At 39.4% G+C, this 15480-nt stretch overlaps 1 protein-coding gene across 1 annotated transcript in view; it reads left to right on the forward strand.

Moving 5' to 3' along the window:
• The window catches only part of LOC144468807 (uncharacterized), a 282158-nt gene that overhangs the window by 213105 nt on the left and 53573 nt on the right, over positions 1-15480 (forward strand). Inside the window, exon 4 of the mRNA XM_078178538.1 lies at positions 2960-3084. Within this exon, the coding sequence (XP_078034664.1) occupies positions 2960-3084 (125 nt within the window). The remainder of the gene's footprint in view (positions 1-2959; positions 3085-15480) is intronic.

Below are 15480 nucleotides of genomic sequence, written 5' to 3' on the forward strand. Positions count from 1 at the left end.
GTGACACGTAAAACGGCCATAAATTTGCGTCGTTTTCCCGCCAGGACCTGAATTCGAAAGGGCTTCCGAAGTCGGCGGAGGGATCAATCAAAATTTAGGCGGCATATTCTCGTATCGTTTCGCGCGTGTCGCCCGAATGCAAGCTTCCCCGCAAATCTTGATTAACCTCTTCCGTCTTCGTCTACGGGAAGTTCCGAAGTCCCCGAACGCAGTGTCGGGAAGGGGTGGTGGGGGAGTGGTAACATCCATTTTCATCCCTCGATGACGTGTGTCTTGTTCGAGCCGACGATCGCTCACGTCGCTGCGAGCCCGCAATTCGTTAAACTGTTACGCCGGAAACGTTTCCTCGTACTACTTAGCTCTCGATGACTATAGAATTAGGAGATATGATAGCGGCGAGAGGAAATTTAACTTTTCTCTTAATAAAATTATAGTTCGCTTGTTTATGTAATAATTATGTAATCGATTTTATCTCGTAGTTATGATTATTAGAATATTTTTGATTTTAATGATTTCTTCGAAGAAAAAATAAAACTCTTTACATAGTGATTATATTTACTTGGATGTAAATATTGTTTATTTGATATATTAATATATATTAATATTTGATGTTTCAATATTGCAGACCAGGCTTGGTATCCTTATACATTTATAATATACTCGGATTTTTAAAATGATTAAAACATTAATAAAGTATCGGAAATTAATAGCGTATTTATTTTCTAATTACAAATACTAGAATCCCGTTTTTATTAAATAATATATCAAAACACACATTCGCACAAAGATCTATAGTCTATTGATGCCAAGATGACGGAATATTTAATTTTTATTTCATAGATACTTACAAACTAAATATAATACATTACATACAAAACTGTAAAGAAATTAGAACCATTTAACATTGCTGATACATTATTTATTAAAATTACTGACGGAGGAAATTATTTTCTATTTATTTCCCGTTTGACAATTTTTATTTTACATTTATAAATTATTCGCGTGCTAGAAATATCTACCGCGACAGAAACTTTTGAAAATGCGACAAAGGGTTAAATGAACCACTGCAATAGAAATATAGCAGTAAATTGTTGTCGGTGAAGCGATTTCTACGCCAAAATCAGAGCTCAGTCGCGCACTCACAGAGATAATCGTCTGGAGTCTAGGGTCCGATAGCGGTCACTGCTGGATGCCGATTCAGCGACTTTTTACCATCGCTATTACTATCCTGTCCGTAGTTTCTACAATTGGGTCATGCTACTTCCAAAGCATTCGAGAGTGCGGGATGTTCCCTAATGATGGTATTCGGCTTACATCTCGGTAACCAATTTATCAGGACATCGATCGACGTCCAATCGATGATGCGTGTTTTATATTGCGTTTTATTGATTTTTTGAAACGGCGGTGAAATTATGGTCTCCAAAAAAAATTTTACAATGTTTGCACATCTCGTCAAATATAGAGATTTTCAATATGGCAAACGTGGTCTTATAATTAAAGGGTTTCTGTAGTGATTGAGTATCAAATTAAAAACGCAGGAAGGCTATGTTAAAGTAGAGATTTCAAGCTTTAATTTAAGCAAAACGTCATCATTCTACAATGATTTTTTGCGGAGTTATCGTCTCTCAAAGTTGGGCAAGTTTCATCCAAAGATTTTCTATGCTATAATTCTTTTGAGCAATGTAAAATATTTCAATATTTTAATATATTAATATCTTAATATTTTAAGATATCAGTACTTCAATATTTTAATATATTAATATTTCAATATTTTAATGTATTAATATTTCAATATTTTAATATATTGATATCTTAATGCTTTAATAAATGATATAATGAATTGTACAATGCAATCTAGTATATATATTAATCAATTTACTGTATCAATACGAGGGTAACACTATTTTTAATGATCGCACGAACTGTACATTTATCATCTGACAAACAATGACGATAAATGAACGAACGAGTACAAAACTACACTAATGCGCTATTAAACTCTCGCATATCTTCCGTATGATTTTTCCGAAACAGAAACGTTGCTAGAAAACGGCAAGATACATCTGCACTTTGTTTTATCTCGTATCCTACATAGCCGACGGCATTATTGGCCGACAGCTTTTTGATACCCGCGTAAAGTTATCCCGCGCTACAGAAACCGGTCGAAAACTGCATCCGTTTTTACTTCCCGGCGTAAACTAGATATGAAACGCGTCAAACGCGTCGACAATAGACGTCGCCCGTGGAAACAGCGTTCACCGACTTAAATCACACGTTTACATCTGTCGTCGATCCGTTGACGGTCCTCCGTTTTACAGGACGGTCTCCACGACCGTTCTATTTACACCCGGAAGTCGTTCGCGATCGACGACTAAATCTGGATTAAAAAATTTTCAACGAGCATTTTACGCGCCGCGAGATTAATATCGATTGGATCTACGGAGGCGCGCCGTGATTTCGCGCACTTGTGCTCCAAAACGTAGCGCCTGAGTTTTATTACGACGGGAATATCCGCAGAAAAATATTTCAATGAACATCACGTTCGACGGCTAAAACAATGCTTCGCGTGGTCATTGTTGCTACAATAAACACGACCTTAAAATTCTGCGGACATTTTGTTAGCACCCTTTAAGCATATTAAAGCTAAAAAATTGAAATGCTCGGCGTTGATTTAACAATATAAGTAAAATAACGCTACTATTATTACGTTTTTTAATTTAAAATTGTTTCAATAAAAATTGTTCTTATGAAGAATGAATATTGTTTCTGAAGAATAAATATTCTTTCTGTTAAATACAGCGACACATTCTTTGCACATAAGCTACCAATTTTATTATGTTATTTGAATGCCTTGATGCGAATCGCACAGGTAACAGGTTTATCCACCGTCTAGAAATTGTTTAATGGTTTATAACAGTTTGCCAGGCAAATACAATTAATGTTCGTTGATCTGTTCCAGAATTTCCGCGCCGTTTCAAGTAGCTGCGGCCGCGCTGGTCCTTGCCGCCACAATCTCCGCTTTAATTGGACATTGTTATTCGGACCATAGAACACTCGTTGCTTGTGGATTATTCCTCCTCAGCGGTAAGCACGCAACTTGAATGTCAATTTCATAAAAACTTTAACGCTCGATTAGCGTCCGCTACGTCGAACGCTGCCGATGCTAATTACGCAGACGATGCTCGTAACGCGGCACACTTACAAATAGTTTCTGGAACTGGGCGGACGTTCCGTGTTGTTTTTATAAATATTTCTTGATGCTATATGAAGTAGGTATCGTCTCAGTTTTATATAAAAGGTATATATAAAGATATAAGAAAAAGATAGTATTGTATTACTATTAACTTGTTGAAATTATTAGGAAGATTAATGAGTGTGGGCAGTTTTTATTTTATATTAAAATCCAAGATATATTAATAGCTTTTTGTCATTAAGGAAAATATTGATTGATAAGGCTTTGTAGTTTTTCTTCTAGAAATTAGAAAAGATATATTTCCTTCAGATATTTTTACACTTAATTTTTATTTCAATTCTTTATTCTGAAATACATTAAAATCGAATCAATTTAGAATAAATAATTTTTGGATAAATGATATATAGAACTGTCAAGGTAGAAGAATTCTTAAATAATGAAATAATTATTAAATAGCATACCAAAATTATTGGCAGAAGGAAACAGTTTTAATCAACCCCTATTTACGACAATAGCACAATTACTTCTACTTCAGCCTAAAAATTTGCAACCTACTTACAACGTCCTTCGCTAATTCTTAAAAAAAATTGCTCACTATACTTTAAAAAACATAATGTATCTGAGAAGTATTACAACGATTCACAGATGGTATAATTCCGCCGGAAAATATTTCACCCGCTTTGTTTGACCACCACGGTGTACTTACCCTCGGCCGTCGATTCCGGAACGGTGCAGCTAGATCCGCGTGCAGGAGCTAATTTAGTCTACTTAGCCGTAGACAGAGTGGCCTAATGATTAAACACGGTATTCTACTTTCGCGGGAAATCCGCAAGAATCTGTGCTAGATACGTCGACGCGTAAACCGGAGAGGAAGCGTCGCGTCGCGTCGCATCGCAACAATCTGTCCGCCGCGGAAAGTACATTTCACGCTTAGCACGAGCAACGGCGTTATAAAGAAAAATGTCGGCCGACTCGCGGCGCCATAAAGTATCATAAAATCTGCGTCGGTGGTGCGGCGGTCGCCTTTAATCAGCGATGATCCGGCAAAAAATCGCCGTGAGAAATCGCGGCCGGCGAACCCGGTGATTAACAGGACGGCAGGACGTTGCTTTCAACGCGTCCCCTCCGTATAGGGGTGCGAGAGAGGGTATAGGGCGGACGGTGGACCGATAAAGAGGCCGAGGGGGCGGTGGTGGGCAGCGCGGCGCGATTTTCGAAAGCGGACAGCCGAAGCAGTTTGCTCGCCGGTCACGTATCGGGTCCCGGGCTCTTTCTCTCTGCGGTTCTCGGGGCCGACGGTGTATCAACCGCACTTTCACCGCCGTTGAAAAGCTAACAATGTGATCCCCCCCACCTCGTCTACGACCGAACTCCCACGGCAGGGGTTCGCACGTGAACAGTTCATAGATCACCGAGATCGCGCGGCCGGGAACCGACGCGCGCGTCTTTATTCCCCGAGGCGATTCGTATTCTTCCGGGCGGGCTCTTTCTTAATATTCGCCGGAAACCTTGTTTATGTACGGGAACTTGGGAATATTGTTTTATTAAGCGACTCGATGGTTTAACGAGCTTGCCTGTACGGCTGCGGCGGTGATTCGGTGATGTCTCCTATGGTTAGGCTGACGCGGAGGATGTAGCCTCGTGAGCTGAACGTGAATTTTGGTTGACGAGGTATTATTAAACACATCGTTCGTTCATTTTAAATTGCAGCAAAATTTAGTTTTATTTGTCATCAATATTTAATGACTAGAGTTGACTATTTTTGTAAGATTACATTGATTATTATAGAAGAAGAATATGTTGTTAAAGTAAAATCGAAGAAATTGGTATAATTACAATGACATGAGTGTATAGTAAAAAGAAATGGTTTATAAAAGTTATAACAGTTAAAGCAATGAAACAGTAAATAAGATAATAAATAAATAAAAGTTCAGCTTCCTTTTAAGCTTAAAAAGTAAAGATTATATCGGTTATTAAAGACAAAGAATTTGCGATTAACATAGAAATAAAGGAAGTGATATAATTACGATAATACGAAGTGAAACATATTCGTTTGAAATAATATTGTCGAAGGAAATAAAACAAATAGAATGCTTCAGTTTCTTTCTAAAGTGTATCGCTTGTCGAGCAAACATATGAAGTACATTTTAATACGCTGTCGCGAGTGTACAATTATTCTGAAAATAAATAATCCGAAGGATCGCGTGACGCGGATCAGAAAGCGTCGACTCGTACTACTAGTTCATAAAAGCTTCTTCTACTTCAGCTAAAGTGATCGGTAATTCCAGTAATATCTTTTTCCCAATAATATCTTCGTGACTCTCGGCAAATGAGTGCAATCCCGATCGCTTGGAAGGTATTTAAACAAGCTGATAATTTGGTAATCCTCTCCAGATAGTCGGCATTACAGAGAAATTTATTACCAGCGAAAAACAATCGAACTGTCTTTAATCTTTTACAAAACTTATAAATGAATCCGAATAGGAATTTCGTCGTATATGCAATCTCAAATATTATTTAAAATTGATAGATCAGTAAAGTGGACTTTTTCATAAATAGACAATAAAAATTAGTACTTATATTGACCAGTGGAGATGACTAAATAAATATTTCTTCACAGAGAATTAATTTTTCTAAAAGATATTGACATTTCTCTTTTGCTTCCCTTCTGGCTAAATTAATCTGTGTCTTACAAGAAAATAAAAATTTTATTTTACATTATTAACGATATTGTTAAATTTCTACAGTTAATTTTCAAAATCCTTATTTATCTCAATTTTATAATTAATTAACTTACCCTTCTACTCTCCATATCTCCTCGTTAAAGTTGAATGTAATTAAGGTTGAAACAAATCGAAGACATCGCAACCCCCATCGTTCTTCCGAAATGTATGTAACGTTTCGCGCACGCGGCAAAGCCGCCGTCAAGATTGTCAGTTCCAATTAAAGTATTTCACGGTATCTTCGCAATCCGTTTCCGTGGCCCGTGAATGTAAAACACCGGCGGTGTCCGGCGAATCGGTGATTTGTCGCCGATCGATGTAACGACGCCGGGGGAGGCTAGCGGGGGCGTAGGTCCGGCGGCGAATCGAATAAAATTCAGTCCCGCGGGTGGACGGCGGAGGGTTGTCAGGAAACGGCGATTTCCAGGCAGCCGGGGCGCGCGACAGTTGATCCGGAGATCGAGTGGACCGATTAAAAATCACTTGGATGGGGATCGTCGCTCTGCCGGAAGGATGAAACGCGGCCGCTCTCTCTCCTCCTCCCCAGCCCCCTGCTCCTCCGGCGCCCCGCCGAGTTCCGGCCAAATAATTCGACGATCTCGTCGAACCCCGTCTGGCCGCGTGTAATTAGTGACTAGTTTATTGAACTTCGCCGGTTGCCGGGAACGGGAGAGCGGTCCCGCTCAATGGAAAAAAATTCGAGCCGGATTTTTAATTAATTCTGGTCTCATCTCCACGGCTCTCCTCTCTCTCTCTCATTATTATCAGCTTTTCTGTATCACTGGATTAAAAGAAACGCCGACCGAACCGTTGGGGAACTTCTACCGCCGAGCGAATGATAAAGCATGGAAACGCATCCGTGAATTATATATATATAAATTTTTAATTAGCCGACCGGGAGTTTGTTGAAAATATTTCTCATTTTATTGAAATAACAGCGGTCCATGCGAAGAATTTATCCGGCAGCCCGGGGACCTCTGCCCGCGCTCCTCCTCTCGCCACCCACCACGGAATTTCTTATATGCGTGAAAAGAGATTTCTCGTGTGGGTGTGTGTACGCGATGTAAAAAGACGAATTACTGTCAGGAATTGTAACGTTGTGGGAATAATGGCGACGTAAGGAACAATGGACGCGCGGAATTACCGTACATTTTAGTATCCGTGCACGGTACGATGAAGCGGAATTTTTCGAGTAGATTGTACGAGGATATTGACTGACAATGTATTGTTTCAATAGAACATACTTTTTAATTGTTTATGTCAAGAAGATGTAAATATAGGAGGATGTATCTTTTATCACTTTCATTTCATCGCTGACGATTTTGGAATTTTTAAGCTTTAAGAAACTTTTTAAGATTATATACTGACAGGTCGTCTTTAATATTTCACTGCACATAATGAATACATTTTTGAAAGTTTTACTATTACTTGAAAATATGTTTGGACACTTCTTTATATTTTAGGTTATAGTAAAACGTGCATTAAATTACCAGTAAATATCAAATTCATTTTTTAAATTCTCATTATAGGCTCAGATGAAAAGGTGAAGAAACGATAGTTCTTTATATTTTTTTATTCTAAGTAATAAAAAAATTAAAAAGAATTGTTTCAGTCATTGTACAGTGAAACAAGACCTTCTAACATTTATAGAAAAATTCAAGTTAATTAAATCAGTTTTGCAAAATTTATATAATTTTAAAGATGTCGACTCACCACTGCATATAGTTCTTAACCAATTAACTCTTCCCACTCGAAGCCATTTTAAGCTTAGACCCAAGGTTGCTATTTCGACCAGCTGTACTATAGTACTTAGTATAATTTGCACATATGAGTTACGCTTTTAACAGAAGGGTCTTTAATAATGTCAACATTATTTTATTAATTATATAACAATTTTCATTGGTGCTTCAGAGACGCCACTCGAGTGCAAAGGATTAACTATTTTTTACGAGTTTAGTAATTACGAAGATATAATGTATACGACATTTCGCGTCGTATACAAGACAATAGTTAAAGAAAAATGCAACATTTGAACAATAGAAGATGGTTGGACAAATGAAGCGAGTACTCGTCGGAATTGTCTGCAGCGTGACACGAGTGTCTTTGAGCCGTCGAAAGACTTGCGAGCGGAGCCATTAATCGCGCGGAGACGCGTGAAACCGAGCGGGACCGGTTCCCGGTGTCGTCGACCGGCAGGTAAAATGACAAGAATTGAACGACTTTACATGGTCCGGGGACACGATATACGAGATATTCGTCAGACGTCCGCGTTCGCTACAGTTCCTGTTGTTCGCCGACGACGGGAAACGGGCGGCTGCGACGATGAAGTCATGCAGAACGCGGGCGGTGGATCAATTTCCACCGTTTTCTCCTCGCCTCTCCCTTAGTTTCAACTTCTACCACCGCCAACCCCCTCATCTCCTCTGAACCAGTGCAGTGGCCGGATTTTGCGAAAAGTCGATACGAACCGCGCGTCGCGAATTCAAAGATACAAGCCGCGCGCGAGAGAGCTCGCCAATTTTCTACTCCGCCGTGCCGAAATATAAATTTCGTTGAAAAAAGGGGGCACGGGGTTATTTTTACCGCGGGAATTTTAATCGGGACGCGGGGCCGCCGCCGCCGCCGCCACCCGCTCGTCAGAAACCGTTCCCGTAAATCGCAGGAAATTATGCAGCTTTGTGCTTCACGATCCGACTGTTGGATTTTCGTTCGGCTCTGGTGCCGATAAGAATAATAAGATGATAATGAAATTGGAAATATTCCGAATTTTCACGGAGAGAATGAAATCTGCCCGGGTAGTTAATGAATTTCGGCGTTATGCGCTGTTGGTTATTTTAATATCGAATGCTTCGAGGGTTCTGTGTTTCGTCGGATCGTTTCGGCGAGAATTAACCCTTTGCGCTCGAAGCCATTTTATATCAAAATCTAAAATAGATTTTTTAATCAGCAGTATTCCTATTTTATACTACTTAGTATATTTTGTAATAATATTAATTATTACTGATACATTAATATTAAATTGAGTCTCGTGACTTTTAACAATCTTGTAAACAGATAAGACTTTATAATAGAGTTAAAATTACTTTGTAACGTGATATAATAATTTTTAATGGCGTCTCAGAGTGCAAAGGGTTAATTTCGACGGCGATACATTATCGAGCCGGTTGCATCTACTTATTCGTACCGTTAAGCGGTTCTGCCGCGAATATTTCAGGTCGCGGAACTTTTCAGTAATTAATCTTCCATTATTTAAGTTGGTATCTCCTTTCGGTGACCTTTCGCGTTATTAAATCCTTTATGTTTTAATCTTTCTGCAGCGCCGAAGAAATTCATAGCGGAGCAAGAACGTTGAAATTATGCAACGTGTATTCGCGTTCTTTTACATTACCGTCTACGTTATGCTATAGTACTCGACAATATTGTAGTATATTACTAAACAATATTGTACTAGATGTACAAATAATAGCTTGATTAAAATTATATTAATTAAAGTCATTCGTATTTGATAATTTATTCGCTCGTAATATTCGCTTTTAATATTCGATAATTTATTCGCATTTAAGAGCTCTTCCAGTAACAAAGCTTATCTTACAGTACTTTTAGGTCGGCATTATTTAATTAAAAATGCTTTAAAATTATACTCTTTTGTAAATTGATTAAATATATTTTTCGATACAAGTATATATAATAAAAGAAGTAAATTATATATAAATTCAGTTGTATTACATATTTGTTCCTTTTGATTTATTCTTTAAAGTCTTTATACTTCAATTTTGCACAAAAATATTGTTACAAAATATTTAAAAAGTCAACCGCGCGATCCGAACAAAAAATACAGTGTCACCGATCAAATTAGGAATTTAAAAAATATATTAAAAAATACCGTTTCGTAATTAACGAATAACAATGTAACTTGAAGACCTGCTTGCCACGAGGCGGAGTTTTATTAATAAACTGTAGGAAGTGAGCGCTCCCAAAAGGATATGAATCACGATCTCGTACGCGCGAATAAGGGTCATCGATCAGCGCGGAGAATCCGCGTGGATTCCAAAGAAATTCCTGATCCAGATTCCAGTAGCTGCGAGAGCATCGCTCGGCTCCCTCGAAAAACCGGTCGAACGAGAGAGATCGAGCGAACCGGGTCCAGTGGTAAAGCTCGATATAAATCAGACCGATCCCACGGACCCAGGCGGAGCTCCTCTCCGCCGCAGCCTTCTCCTCCTTCCTTTCGGTATTCTTTCGTGTCCATCTTTTTCTTCGTCCCTATCCCTTCTTCGGCCGCTGTTCCCCTCGACACGTAATTACGAGCCTTCGGCGAGGAACTTCCGGGTTCCGGTGCTTTTACCTCGAACAGTGATTACCGAGCGATTCTTCCGAAAGGAACGCACGAAATGAAAACTGCACGATCGAGCGGAAAGTGGCGCGTCTTTGTGACTCGATTCGGAACTTTGTTTCCGACGGCGTCGAACGGGATAATATAACAGCTGCCCGAAAGCGGTCGGCTATCGCCTTTCGAAACTTCGTGTTCACTGTGATGTAATTCGCCTAGGTAACGTGTCTAAGGTTTCTTATTAAATCTGTTAGACGACTGGACGATGCCCGGTATTTGTATACGCGGAGTTACGTTGCGAAAACTCGTATCTATAGTATACCCTGCACCTGTAAGACATCGAGGAGGGATTTAACTTTTAATCTTTATTTTTATTTATTTTTTAAAAAGCGTTGCATGGATGATAAAAGTAATTTAATTTGTCGAAAACTTTGTTTGATATATTTACTCTGTTTTAGTAATCTGATCATTATAAAAATGTTAAAAATTGTGGCAATTCATGTTAATGTATTTTAAGACGTAAATAGTTTATTTAATTACAATATTTGACAAGACCACGCTGAGGATTTTATGCGTTTACTGTAAAAATTTATGAACGAAATACGAGACAGATATGTCGAGAAATATGTCGAATAAATTTAAGAATATCGTAACTAAACTCCGAATATTATATACCTATGGAAAACATATATTTTTATAAAATAATTGCGTCGCGAAACTATGAAAAGACGCTAGAAAAATTTAAGAACATTGTTACACAATTACGAAATATTATTACAACAATTAAAACAGAAACTACATCAATGTTTCACATATTTCAATTAATTATATCAATATTCGAATATCCATATCACCATACATAGCCCAAATAATAAACGTACTCGTATACCACGAACGCGAAGCAACCATACGGCTTGCATAAACGTTTCCAGACACCGTCGAGATTCAAAAGCGTCGCGAGCGCACAAGGATCGAGCGACAACCGTCGATCGAGCACGGGTCGTCGAGTATACAGTGAGGCGGGCGTAGAAAAATCCGCTGAACAAGTGTGCGATATAAATGTAGAGGGGGGGGGGGGGGGGGGGAGGGCGCGAATTAATGTTGACTCTCGCGAATAAAGACGGCGAGGAACGGGGGGACGGTGAGGGAGGGCTGCTTTGTTGACGCGTTTCCGCGAGTGGCAAGCCAGATCCAACGTTTTATTGGCGGAATCGACAGCCATACAATATCGCGGAACGCCCTTACGCTCTGCCGTGCCGAAAAAGTTCTTCGGCGCGAACATCAAAGGCGTGCTCGCTGCGGAAAAGATGAGAAAGGAGTGCGGAGGAGAGAGAGAGAGACTAGTGCAGGGGAAAAGGGAGAAGAGATAGAAAGGAAGAGAAGAGATAGAGGAAAAAAGAGAGAGAAGAGAGATAGAGAAAGGCAGAGAGAGAGGCGATAGAGATAGAGGCAGAAAGAGAGGGAAAAGAAGAGCCAGAGAGAAAGAGAGAGGAGACAGAGACGGAGAGAAAGAAAGCGAGAGAAGCGATAGAAAAAGAGAAGAGACAGAGAAAGGAAGCGAGAGAAGAAAAAAAGGCAGAGAGAAAGAACGCGAGAGAAGAGTAGAGCCATAGAAAGAGCGCGAGAGTAGAGACGATACAGAGAGAAAGAAAAAGACAGAAGAGACAAAAAGAAAGAGCAAAAAATGACGATACAGAGAGGAAGAAAGAGCGAAGAGAGAAAGGGTGAAAACAAGGACGGCCGAAGCGAAGGGTGAAAAGCGATACCGGCTCGATTTTCTCGACCTCAATAACACGAAACACGAACCAATCGGTTTCCGCGTGTGCAACGCGGGCCACCCTGTACATATGACGTTACCTCAGCGACGGAATCCGTAACAGATTCGTTGAACAGTTGTTGCTGCTATCGGGAGTCTCTTTTTTCTTGTATCGCGCCGCGCCGCTCTAAACAATCGTCGCGTGAAACGAATATATTCACTCGTTGCGACGATTCCAGCGAACGCAACAATTAACTGTTATTTCGAGCGCCTGGTACGCATTGTGAACGCGTTAATTATTACCGGGACGGTGCTGTATGCGGCAAATTATACATTGTGTTAGGCAACCCGACGGAATTACCGCCACCGCTGCTGCTCGGGCTTCTTAACCTCGCCGCGAATTTTAATGAATGTTGCGAAAGTAATCGCTCTGCGTCTCTTATTGCTTACGCGCTGGTAGAATGGATTTGTTGGTTTATGGGAGAGCTATGTTCTTTTTGGGCTGCTTTTTAGGAGTGGCTAATTCGATGTTAGGGATTAAAGGGTTGTGGACTTTGTTCGGTTATTGTGGTGGTCTTTTGAGAGAAGTATTTGAGGTTGCGTAATTAAAATTGTTCTTGCGTAATTAAAATTGTTCTTGCGTGATTAGGATTGTTCTTGCGTAATTAAAATTGTTCTTGCATAATTAAAATCATTCTCACGTATTCAAGACTGTTCTCAGGCTCTTAGAATACCATAAAATGCTTTAATGTACAGCTTCGTACTTTTAAGCTGTCTCTACGCTACAATTAAACCATGGATTTTTATGCAAAATAAAAATTATCTATTAATCGTGAAAAAGACAGGCTCCATTGCCGCTAGCTGTACATCAATCGTGACAGGTGAAACCGAATGGAACAAACACACAAGCTGACACACGTGACAGACATGGACGCGTCAGCAATTCTATAATAATCATGTACATTACCTTGAATCTCTCTCATACAATAGCTCTGTATTGTAACAGCGACTAAAATCGATAAAATATAAAATTATATAAAGCGATAGATACTGATTCATATTATAGAGCAACATCGATGTGCTTTCTTTACTTCATACTTTTCAATAAACATTAATTATTTAACAAATTGCAAGATTGATAAGCTGTATACACATAAACCTACTTCTGTTCTGAATAATATAAATTAAACATCATAATAAATTCATTTAAAATATAATTAAAAATTAAACTAAACTAAATTAGTTTTGATTGAATTGACCCAAATATATATTAAATTAGCCTAAATTAAATTAAACCAGCCCAAATTAAATTAACTTAAATTGAATTTAATCAGATCCAATTAAATTAAATTAGCCTAAATTAAATTAACAGAATAATAATCTTGAATTCCTTGGTTTTATCAATTTCCACGTGATCTACTGTTTTCTCAAAATTGTACAAAATTCGTAATATAAAAATAATTTCTAAATATCCCTCGTCACACAACCATATTTTCATGATAATATTAAAATAACATCTAGTAACTTACTGCATATATTCTGTACTACTTTGCATATCTGTAGTACCTTGTAACATTTTAAGAGATTAATAGAAAAATTGTCCAACCGAATTACACTAAAAGGGCAAGATAAACACAATGTAACATAGTGTTCCAATTAAAGTTTAGCCTCTCCGACAGTTTACTCGTTCCAGTGACACTTAATACTTCTAAATCCTCTACTACTTTTCGAATTTCTGGCCGTGCTTCCTTCGCTCGCCATTAAATGGTTCCTAAGCCAATACCTTTTCTGTGGTTACCCGATCCGCCAACGATTCCTGAATACACCTTCCTTAACACTTTGGTAACCGGAGACCGATATTCGTATCTTCGTCGCACCGTCGTGTACGAAACCGGGACAGGGGATTTAATAATTGAGGCAGCACCGTGACAATATCTTCTCGTCTTGCTTACTCGATGATCCTTTAACTAAAACAATTCTTAAAGCAGCTAATGGTTAAAAGTAAAATAATGGTTATAAGTCTGTTTTGTACGTTTCATTTCTGACATTTTATATTTATTTTGGACACAGCATTTTAACAATACGGGTATGCAGTATAATATTGATATAAATATGACATGTATAATGTAAAATATATATTCATATAATATTGACATAAATATAACATGTATAATATAAAGTAAATATTAATATAATATTGTTATAAATGTAACATATAATATAAAATAAATACCAATATAATATTGATATAAATTAAATATAATAATAAATATATAAATATTGATACTCACATTACCCAAAGGGATTGCAATTTTTACAAAAGTTTGTTCACTCATAGTCCACCCTATTAATTCTTCTAAAATCTCAAAAAGCCACTTGAGACAATTTAAAAACGGTTATTATTTTTTTATTTGATTGAACCATGATCGACTTAGTGCTCGACAAAGAAGTCGCAGACACCTGCCCCGAAAATTCACCCAACAACAATACATGACTGTCACGCGCCCGTATCGAGCGAATCCTTCGCGATTCCTTGATTCAACCCCCGTGGATCCCGTAACCAGAATTAACGGCGAATTATATCCACCCCCGAGACCGTTTCCCGCGCGCGCGAATTCGTCAACGAACCCCGGCGCGCGAGACCGTTCGCGTCGACGAACAAACGAGGGGAATTATCTGCAACGGCTGAAGTAATAACGTTTAACTGCTACCCCCGTGGCCCAACCCCCGCGCGGTCCACACCCCGGCGAAACAGAAAGAGAAGCGGAAGGACTGCAGAGAGCGCGGAATTATAAATTGTTGGAGCATAGTTGTAATTGTTTCGTACCGGTGGGGGTTGGTTGGCGGGGACGGCCAGCGAGAGTGTCGCCGGGGATGCAACCCCTTCTCTTTGCCCATCCACGACCTTACCTATCTCTCTCTCTCTCTATCTCTCGCTCTCTCATCGTCGGTGTGTACACACAGAGAGAGAGAGAACGCGTCTCTCTGTGTCTCGCAGCCGGGCCGGCGATTATTCTCCGTGTTTTCAGGGTGCCCTCGCGGGATCCATGGGACGATCTTTCTGCGCGACAGCAACCCCCCCGTGCATTTCGGAGAAGTTCGGGGGAACGGGGAATTGCAGACGTGCGAGTCTTCGCGATGATAAAGGAGGCGAAATTGCGTTGCGGTTAAATAGAACCGTGAGAGAGAGAGGGAGGGAGGGGGGGGGGATAAAAGAGGAACGTTTTCGGCGGAGAGGGATGATCCGGGACGGGTAGTTTTGAGGAAGATTTATCGTCGCCCGTGACTCACGGTGCCAGAATTCGAGGAGTTCGGTGGATTTATCGCGTTTAGAGCCGAAAATCAAGGCCCCGTGGTTCTGCGATAGCAAATTAGTGTGTTACAACCGCCGGATGAAAGTATTTTAATTTACGATTGTTCGAGTTGTAAAGATACATTTATGAGTAGACAGTGGATATTTATGCGAAATAAATATTTT

The sequence above is a fragment of the Augochlora pura genome, chromosome 4 (assembly GCF_028453695.1).
Source record: "Augochlora pura isolate Apur16 chromosome 4, APUR_v2.2.1, whole genome shotgun sequence".
In the NCBI taxonomy this organism is placed as follows: domain Eukaryota; kingdom Metazoa; phylum Arthropoda; class Insecta; order Hymenoptera; family Halictidae; genus Augochlora; species Augochlora pura.